We start from the raw sequence: 9,449 nt of genomic DNA on the forward strand, positions 1-9,449 counted from the left end.
TGCCTTCCGCCATGATTGTGAGGCCTCCCCAGCCATGTGGAGCTGTATGTCCAAGAAACCTCTTTCTTTTGTGAGTTGGCCAGTCTCATGTATGTCTTTTCAGCAGCATGAAGCAAACGAATACAACAGGCAATATGACTACATCCACGGGTTTATGACACTGAAAACATATCAGAGGAGGGGACTCATCTTGGAAACAAGTAAATCAGGAAAAAGAACCAAGCATTATCCTGTCTTCCCATAGAAACTGTACCTAAGCACGGCCAGGTAGCCGAGGGGCAGAGGTTCGTCTTTACGAAGTGTTTTTCCTATAAAGGAGAGAGAAGGTGGCCCTAAAACCCCACGACTGTATGATCCCTGACGCATGAACCAATGACTGAACGCAGCCAGGCGGTGAGCGCCAGCCGCACTGGCTTCACCAAAGACACAGCAGCGTGAAACCTGCCTCTGGATGGAACGGTGCAAGCCCACCCCAGGGCGGTTTACAAAAAAGCTGGCGCTGAAGGCGATCACGCGTCCGGATCTGGCTGTAAGAAACACAGGAAGACAGACTGAGCCACAGACACAGCCAGCACCTCACTGAAGCCCAGACGCGGGAGACGTCACTCAAAACGACCTCTGCTCTTCAACAGAGAAGTTTCAGGATGAGAGGATGAGGGAAATAGTTAAAAGAAATGTAAGAGGCCTCATGTGGATCCTAATTTTTTAAAAAGTTAACCACACACAGGCTGTAGAAACAGTCAGAGGTCATTGAAATATTTGATTATGAAAGAATAGCGAAGTTCTATTTCCTGATAGATAAAGTTGGTTTATATATAAAGTGAGTATATTTTATACATATATAGCTGATATATATATATATAGAAAGAGAAAGTTTATATATGTACATATATGCCAAGTTGGTTTAATGCCTTTATTTCTCTTTAAGGACCAGAACAGGAATACTCTATCCAGAAGTTAGTCTGAGGGTTTAGCACTGAGCTAGCACATACTTGGAGTTGGTCTTTTGCTTTCTAACTTCCTCTCATGCATAGGCTTCAAGGACGAGGTGACGTTAGAAGGAGGAAGGAGCTACTTCTTCTTTGACACTGTGACAATTCTGGGAACTCGGATCCCAGGGCGGGAAATGCCTGCCTCCTGAACTTCTCTCCATTCTGAGAGCGTTTAGTTAGGCCGTTAGGACGGTCACACAGCTTCAGCTGCAATATGCCAAGTATGACACGGTTCCGTGAGAGGCGTCTATAGTCCAGACGTTTTTCACAATACAAGCAAAAGTTTTGAACCTCTGAGTACAAAGCAGGCTGGCTGGCATAATATGTAATTTGGAAAATAAAATCTTGCAGAAAAAAAAAGCTAACTACATTAGGTGAATGTCTTTGGTGCATAAAGTGTTTGCAAGTCACCAAGCTCATCCTTACAACAAGAAAAGCTGACAGACCTGAAAATCGGTGTTTTCTTTCACCGATCAGAGCTTTGGGCATACGGCCACTCCACACTCTGAAGAGACAGCACAGAGTCCCAGCGCCTGGAGCGGAGCCACCCCTGGCAGGAGGCCCTAGACGGCCGTCCTGGCAAATCACTGGAGCCTACGTGTGGACCAGCTGGAGAGAGAGGGGGTCCTGCGCCCCAGGCTGGGGGGACGCTCACGTGCTCGCGGGTTTTACCACCTTGAACCCCACCAAGTTCTCACAGAGACGAGCGAAGAGAAATCCCCTCACGTTCCCCTCAGGGGGAGGGGCAGAGCAATCATCTCGAAACATGCCCCGAACTTCCTCCACACCGCAGGCCTCGGGGTGGAGGTGGGCAGGAGAAACGGGAAAGAGATGGGCACTTCCCCTGCTTGACGCAGAACATCTACAAAACCTCACAGGTGACATCAGACTTGGTGCCGCTTAGACCGAGGGCAGCGGCGGCGTTCCGCCTCGGCTCTGCTTTCCACATCCTGCTGGAAATTCCAAGTGCAATCAAACAGAAAGGGGAGCACGAGGCACACGGGTTGGGGAGGAAGAAGCAGAAGTATCTTTCTTTGTAGACAACAGAGTTTTCCACGTAAAAAATGCCAAAGAATTGACAAAAGCAAAAAACAAAACTCCTGGAACCAGGAAGTGGGTCTAGCAAGGCCGCAGGATACAAATCAATACACAAAAGTCAGGTGCGTTCCTGTAAACCGCAGTCAGTAACCGGCATTTTAAATACAAATACCATTATACTAGCAAAAAAAAGAAACAGAAACAGGCATAAATCAAGCAAAACATGCAGAGGGTCTGAATGTCAAAAACGACAGAATTTCTGAAAGAATCAAAGCGCCTCTAAAGAACGGAGAGGCAGTCTGCGTTCACGGACTGGAAGATGCAGTGCTGTTGAGATGTCCACGCTTCCTGGCTGGTGCTATAGATTCAGTGCATCCCAATCAAATCCCAGCAAACTGATGGGACACGCCCGGTCTGCCGCCTCCATCCACACCTGCCACTGGCCGCTCTTCCTAAGAGGTCGGCAGAAACCAGCCCTTCTGAAAGGCTCGCCAGACCCACATCCCTTTTTCTGGTTTCGGTAGAGCGACCAACTGGCATCTCTCCCCAGTAAGAGACCATGAACCGCGGACTGATTTTGGCCGTGTGTCCTCCGTGTCACCTCTTGACACATAGGCCTGACTTGTTTCTTTGAGATGGAGTTTTACGTGTCGCGCAGTGGCGCTATCTCAGCTCACCACAACTTCCACCTCCCGGGTTCAAGTGATTCTCCCGCCTCAGCCTCCCAAGTAGCTGGGATTACAGACGCCTTCCAACATCCCCTCTCCCTCCGGTTATTTTTTGTATATTTAGTAGAGATGGGGTTTCACTGTGTTAGCCACGCTGGTCTTGAACTCGTGACCTCAGGTGATCCGCCGGCCTCGGCCTCCCACCGTGCTGGGATACAGGCGGGCCTGCTATGAATGCACTGAAATGGAAGTCTCCACCCCAAAGGCATGGTGGGCTGCACGTAGCGGGCACGTGTGTTCATGAATATTCACAGCCCCTCCGCTCAGCTTACATCCGCCCCGCTTCCCTCTCGGAAGTGCCTGCTTCCAGTTCCTGCTGGAGGCTACACTTCCCGGCCTGCGCCGGCCAGGCTGCGGGCTGAACCCTGTGTGGGAATGAAGCTCTCCTCTCAAAGGTAGGAGCGCTGTGATCCTCCAGCCGGCATGCAATGCGGAGGAACAGGGTCGGAGGACTCACATGGTCGTCACCCCTGTGACGATAAGGCCTGCGGAGCCATCTCAAGGCACGTGTCTCCCAGGCGCAGCACCCAGGCCCCTGGCCCCACAGGCCTCTGGTCCAGGTGACACCAAGGGGCTCCCTCTTTGCCAGGACATCCCCTGGCCCTGAGGTGAGGGCCTCCTTTCCAGGCTGAGGGCACAGGGTGACACTGGAGGGGCCCACAACCCCCTCCCCATCTGGCTGCCTCTGGGCAGCCACCAAGGTGTGGAGCAGAGTGGCTGAGTGCTGGACACTCAGCCAGTCCCGCATCAGGTCGGGCCCTGGCCCAAAGCTCTGAGCCAGGGCAAGGCTGACCAAGAGGGGTCCCCAGGCCTTCCAAGGGTACTTTCCTCCACCCCCAGTGACTGGGGAGGACACGGAAGACCATGAGGTGGCCCCAGGTGACCCTCATGTGGGAGGGAGGCCTGTCCCTACCCACCCTGGGATGGGCCCCCCTGACTGCCAGGCAGCAAGGAGGTGGCCAGGGCGGAGGCCCCAGGGAGCTTTTGTACCGATTCTGGGGAGAGGAGGTGCAGGTTGGACCCTCCCTGATTCCACTGCTCCTCCACAAACAGCCCCTCCCTGTGGGTCACTCTGTGCCCTGCCACGGAAAGAAGATAAGGGTCAGCTTCCTTCCCAGGGCTTCCCACGTCCCACCCCAAAGCGTCGTGGCTGTGGCTTTGGTTTAGTTTCTCCAGGGCCGCGGTTTCCAGAAAGACCTCTTCTGCCCTAGCATTCCTGGCTTGGGTGGAGTCCACGCAGCTGCTCCCTGCTCCCTGCGGTGATGCAGCCCCTCCTGGGGTCCCCCCAGGTTCTCTGAGGGGATCTCTGGAGGTGGGGCAGCTGGCTCCAGCACAGGGGGAGTCCCTGCCCAGCTAAGCGCAGGTGTCCTGGACGGGGCACTGTTCAGATGACGGGTGCGGCTCCCATGGGGCCCTCAGAGGCCGACTCAGGGCTGGCCAGGGTCCTCTGCAGGGCAGGCTCCGGGGGCTGGCACAGGACCTGGCCATGCGGGGAGGCTGGGCCCTGACCCAGGACCACAGGGGGAGGCCTGACAGCGCCGTCTGATGGTAACTGGCCTCAGGCCGGCCAGCACTGGACCCTGCTACCCTCCAGGACCTGGGCGCTGCCCCAGGCAGACACCAGGGACCCAGGAAGCTCAGTCCTTCCCTAGAGCCCGTGGGAGGGGCTGTGGGGCTCCACGCAGGGCTCTGGGCAGGGCTTCTGGGGTCTGAGGGCGGCTACAGCTGCTCACTCCCAGAGCTGTGGGCTGGGCTCTGGGCTGGGCAGCTCTGTGTGGGGCCTCCAGAGTGTGGTGTGGGCCAGGCTGGCCCTTGGCCCAGGCTGAGGGGTTCTGGGCAGGCAGTGATGGCGGAGTGTGGCCTGCGCCTCCCCCACGCCGAGCGCACCCCTGGCTTTCTGCCTCTAGTCCCGGCCCCACGCCCAGGGCCAGCAGAGCAGCTCAGGGAGGGCGGGCAGCATCCCAGGGGCTGGGAACCAGGCTGTACTCCCAAAAGCATGACCCGTGCACCCCAACACCCCCTGTCTTTTGCCCTCCCAGTGCTGAGGAGGGGCACAGCCCCAGATGGAGGGGCCCTGCCAGAGGCTGAGGTGCCCAGCGAGCCAGGGCAGCCACCCTGAAGGGCCTGCCCCTTTACCGGAAATAAAGTCTTCCTTCCAAATTTACAGATGTGTGGTTTATTCAGTGGACATAGCTGAGCCGGGGCAGTTTAGGTATTTACCAAAAGCCAGAACGATTTGTGTCTGTAAAAACAATAGACCGAAATGCTAAGCGCACCTTCATTCACAGCAGTCAAGAACGGAAATCCACCCAAATGTTCATCATCAGAAAAATGGCCAGACGGTGGCTCTTCAAGACACGGGTTCAAGTCAGCAATGAAAAGGAACAAAAGTCTGAAACGTTCAAGGGACACGAACCCTCAGGGACAGAACCCTCCCCGAAAACAGGCAGCTCCAACCTGCAGAGTCATGCCGGCTCCAGAGAGAGCGGGAAGCTGGGATCACAGGACCCAGAAGAGTGGACATTCCTGCTGAGGAAGGGCGGGGAGGGACTGGGGACACTCACGCTGCCGACACCCGCACAGCGCGCGCGCGCCCACACTTCAGACGTGCGTGTTTCATGCTGTTGCGTCTTCTGGTCACAAGTGTGTTTTACTTCTCTAGAATAAAGAAGTAAGAGCTGGGAATTATGTTAAACGTTCCTTCTCAGGATTGCTGTGTGTGGGGTAGGGTGGGCCACGCGGACCCTCCCTGCGGGAGCTCTGTGGGGGAGACACTGTGGGCCCAGTGTCCGTGACACGGGGAGGAGGATTTCAGGTCTCTGGTGGTGTTGGATCAGAATCTGAGGAACCCGTCTGACCTCAAGAGGGAAAGCCTGGCTTTTCCCTATGCAGGTTCCAGGGGGCTCCTCTGCTTCTCTGAGAGGGCAGGGCACTTGCACAGGAAGCTGGGGTTCTCGGCCCCCCTGAGGAGTGGCCAGTGGGAGGGGAGGGGGCAGGCGGGAGCCTTCCTGTGGGACTCGCAGACCTGGGGCCTCCCCTCCTCCTTGGAGGGGACCAGACGCCTTCCCCACCTGGAGGAAGCTCTGGACCCCAGAACTGGAAAGGGCAGAGCTGAAGCAGAGTCGCCCCTTGTTCTGAAGCTGCTGCCTCTGCTGCTCCCTCGGGCAGGCCCCGTTCCTCCTGCTGCCTCCGCTGCACCCTCGGGCAGGCCCCGTTCCTCCTGCTGCCTCCGCTGCACCCTCGGGCAGGCCCCGTTCCTCCTGGTCTCAGTCTCCCCAGCTGTGCAAGGAGGACACCAGGCGGGGCCCTCCTGGGTTTGCAGAAATCAAAGGAAATCTAAGTCTCAGAGAGAGGGGAGCTGTGGGCCGGGCTGCAGGAAGGCTGTCAGGGGCTGGAGTGGGTCCCGGGGGAGAAGGAGAGGGCTGCTGGGGAACACCCCGCAGGTCCCACGTGCTGTACCCCGTTTGGCCGTGGCTGGTGTCCCAGTGCCTGGGTGCAGACCCAGTGGACAAGAGACATGCTGCCGGGTGACAGGCTGCCCGTCTCAGGGCCCCCAGGGCTCACGCCCCATCCCCCCGGGTCCGGAGCTCTGGAATCTCCCAGCCCCGGCTCTCTCCTCCCTCGGACCCCCAGGCGCAGGGCCTTCTCCACGCAGCTGTGGGCAGCTGACCCTCTGAGGAAGTTCAAGAGAACAGTGATGGCACTGTCGGTTTTCATCTCTGGGAAGCACTTGCTTTTTTTTTTTTTGAGATGAAATATCACTGCTGCCCAGGCAGGAGTGCAGTGGTGCGATCTTGGCTCACTGCAACATCTACCTCCTGGGTTCAAGCGATTGTCCTGCCTCAGCCTTCCAAGCAGCTGGGACTACAGGCATGCACCACCAATTTTTGCATTTTTAGTAGAGATGGGTTTCACTATGTCGGCCTCCCAAAGTGCTGGGATTACAGGTGTGGGAAGGACTTTCAGGGCAGGGAGATGGGGGTGGCCCCAAGTTCCCTGAGGGCCAGTGGAGGGCAGCATGGGGCAGGGGCTGCTGCCGGCTCTGACCAGATGGGGACACAGCAGGTGCAGGAGGGTCTCACGCAGACGCGACCCCAGGCCAAGTCAAGAAGCTTGGGGGTCCTTGCTGAGGTGGGCACAGCGGAGGTGCAGGGAGCCAGGAATGGGGGTCCTTCCCATAGGCAGGGGACACAGCCCAGGTGCAGGGAGCTAGGGGTTCTACTCAAGAGAAGACACCAGCAGGTGCAGACAGGAGGGAGTTTCCCAGAGGCAGGTCATGGAGCAGGTGCAGGGGCAGGAGGGCCCCTCCCAGGTGGAGACACGGTGCAGGTTCAGTGGGGGCCTCACCCCAGTGGGCACAATGCTGGGGCAATAGAGGGGCCTTAGCTGAGCTGGGAACGCGGCATCCGTGCAGGAGGTGGAAGTGGGGGCCTTGTCCAGGCAGGGACCTGGAGAGGGGACCTTGGCACAGAGGGGCCGCAGCCCAGGTGCAGGGAGCAGGTATTGGGGTCCTGGAGCCAGGAGACCAGGTGGGAGTTGGGGAGCTGAGCTCGAGGCTCTGCAGAGCTGGGGCTGTCTCCAGGGTGCAGGGCTGGCCCAGTGGGGCCAGTGGGGCTAGGTGTGTCACATGCCAGGGGGATGCCAGGCTGTGGGGTGGGGCCCCTGTGGCCATCCTGGCTGTGCACCTGGTGGCAGCCAGTGGGGCGGGAGCGGGGGCCGCAGGTGTGGTGTTCCCAGAGGTGCAGGTGCCCTCTCCCACACTCCTCCGTCCCAGACGTGGGAAGCAGCCAGCCCCCGCCCGGTCCCCTCAGGTGTCCTGCAGGCACAGCTCCTCGTGGGGCCTGGGCCGATGGCAGGTCTTAACGTGTCCCTCTCCTTCTTCTTTGCCACCTTCGCCCTCTGCGAGGCGGCCAGGCGGGCCTCCAAGGCCCTGCTCCCCGTGGGCGCCTATGAAGTCTTCGCCCGGGAGGCAGTGGGCGCGGCCCAGCTCGGGGCCTGCTGCCTGGAGATGAGGACACTGGTGGTGCTTGGGCCCTGGGCTGGGGGCTTCGGGCCTGACCTGCTGCTCACCCTGCTCTTCCTGCTTTTCCTGGCGCACGGGGCCACCCTGGACGGGGCCTCGGCCAACCCCACCGTGTCCCTGCAGGAGTTCCTCATGGCCGAGGCGTCTCTGCCTGGCACGCTGCTGAAGCTGGCAGCCCAGGGGCTGGGCGTGCAGGCTGCCTGCACCCTGACGCGCCTCTGCTGGGCCTGGGAGCTCAGCGACCTGCACCTGCTGCAGAGCCTCATGGCCCAGAGCTGCAGCTCGACCCTGCGCACGTCCGTGCCCCACGGGGCGCTCGTGGAGGCTGCCTGCGCCTTCTGCTTCCATCTGACCCTCCTGCACCTGCGGCACCGGTCTCCGGCCCACAGGGTGCCCGCCGTGGCTCTGCTGGTCACCATCACGGCCTATGCAGGTGAGCAGTGCTTTCCCTTCCCCTGGGCCCTCAGGGCTCCTCCACCTGTGTGGCCTCCATGCACACCCAGGAGTGGGGGCTGCTGGCCCAGGTGGCCCACAAGCCCACAAGAAGGGACAGCGATTTCCTGCGACCTGGCGGGTGGACGAGGGGCTGTGCTGGACACGGGTGCTGTGGAGGAGCCTGTCGCCTGCCAGGGCCACCCTGCCTGCTGTGCCTCCCCCACTCCCAGCTGTTCCAGGACCTCTCAGAAGTTCTGCCCCCGGGGTAGTTGGGACAGCTGAGGCAGAGGCTTCCGGGCCCAGCCCTGGTCTGGTGTGGGGGTCCCTGCACCCTCTCTCACCTCTTCCGAGTGACAGGTCCTGTCCCACCTGCCCCACTTGGCCTCTGTGGCCCCCTCCTGACACCCAATCCTGAGATCCTGCTGCATCTGGGCCCCCAGTGGGACCAGGCTCTCAGGGTCCTCTCAGCCCCCGTGTGAGCTCCTCCTCTCAGACCCTCTGTCTGATCTAGCCCCATGCCTGCCTTCCCCTCCCTCCACTCCCAGGAAAGCCTTTGCTTGGGAAGCTCCCAGGACAGGTGTCCACAGGGCTGGGGCCACAGGGACAGCAGGGGAGAATCCGCTGGGTCCTTCCGGGGTCCAAGGTCCTCATTGGGACAGGACCAGTACTTGTGACCATGGCACTGCCCACGACCCAGCCCTGGGGAGACACCGCAGAACCTAGACCACAAACGCCACGGAGAGGTGCCACCAGAGCCTGTACAGATGGGGAAACTGAGCAGGGAGCTCCGCAAGGCCACAGCTCTGTGGCAGGTTGCCCGAGCCTCTATCCTGGGCGGTGTTGCAGAGCTGCGCCAAGGCTCCTGCCTCCTCGAGCCCAGGCACCTGGCCTCAGGGACAGAGCTGCCCAAATCCTGGTGTGCACCTGGGCGGCTGCAGGCTCTATGTCCCTGAGGCCCCTGCCCCAGCCTCGGGCTCGCTCCGTGCTCTTCCCTACCCAGAGGCAGGTCCTGGCATTGGCGGGTCCTGTGATTTTTGGCGGTCACCCGGGCCTGGGGCTGCAAGACAGTGTCCAACTGCAGCCGCTTTCCTGCATCTCACAGCACACAGCCCTGCCTTCCCTGTCCCCACCGCCGCCCTCCGGGGGGAGATCTCTCTCCATCTCCCGGTCTCTGACTCTCTCTCTCTCTCTCTCTCCGTCTCCCCATCTCTGACTCTCTCTCTCTCTCTCTCT

General features: G+C 59.7%; 1 protein-coding gene across 1 annotated transcript in view; it reads left to right on the top strand.

Annotated features, from left to right (window-relative positions):
- Nucleotides 1-7,607: 7,607 nt before the first annotated feature.
- The window catches only part of LOC116547071 (aquaporin-12B-like), a gene marked incomplete at its 3' end in the record, with an annotated part of 2,793 nt that continues 951 nt past the window's right edge, over nucleotides 7,608-9,449 (top strand). The window contains exon 1 of the mRNA XM_032273137.1: nucleotides 7,608-8,214. Coding sequence (XP_032129028.1) covers nucleotides 7,608-8,214 — 607 coding nt within the window. The remainder of the gene's footprint in view (nucleotides 8,215-9,449) is intronic.

Source organism: Sapajus apella, unplaced genomic scaffold (assembly GCF_009761245.1).
Source record: "Sapajus apella isolate SASKATOON/1434 unplaced genomic scaffold, GSC_monkey_1.0 scaffold2013, whole genome shotgun sequence".
Taxonomy (NCBI): Eukaryota; Metazoa; Chordata; class Mammalia; order Primates; family Cebidae; genus Sapajus; species Sapajus apella.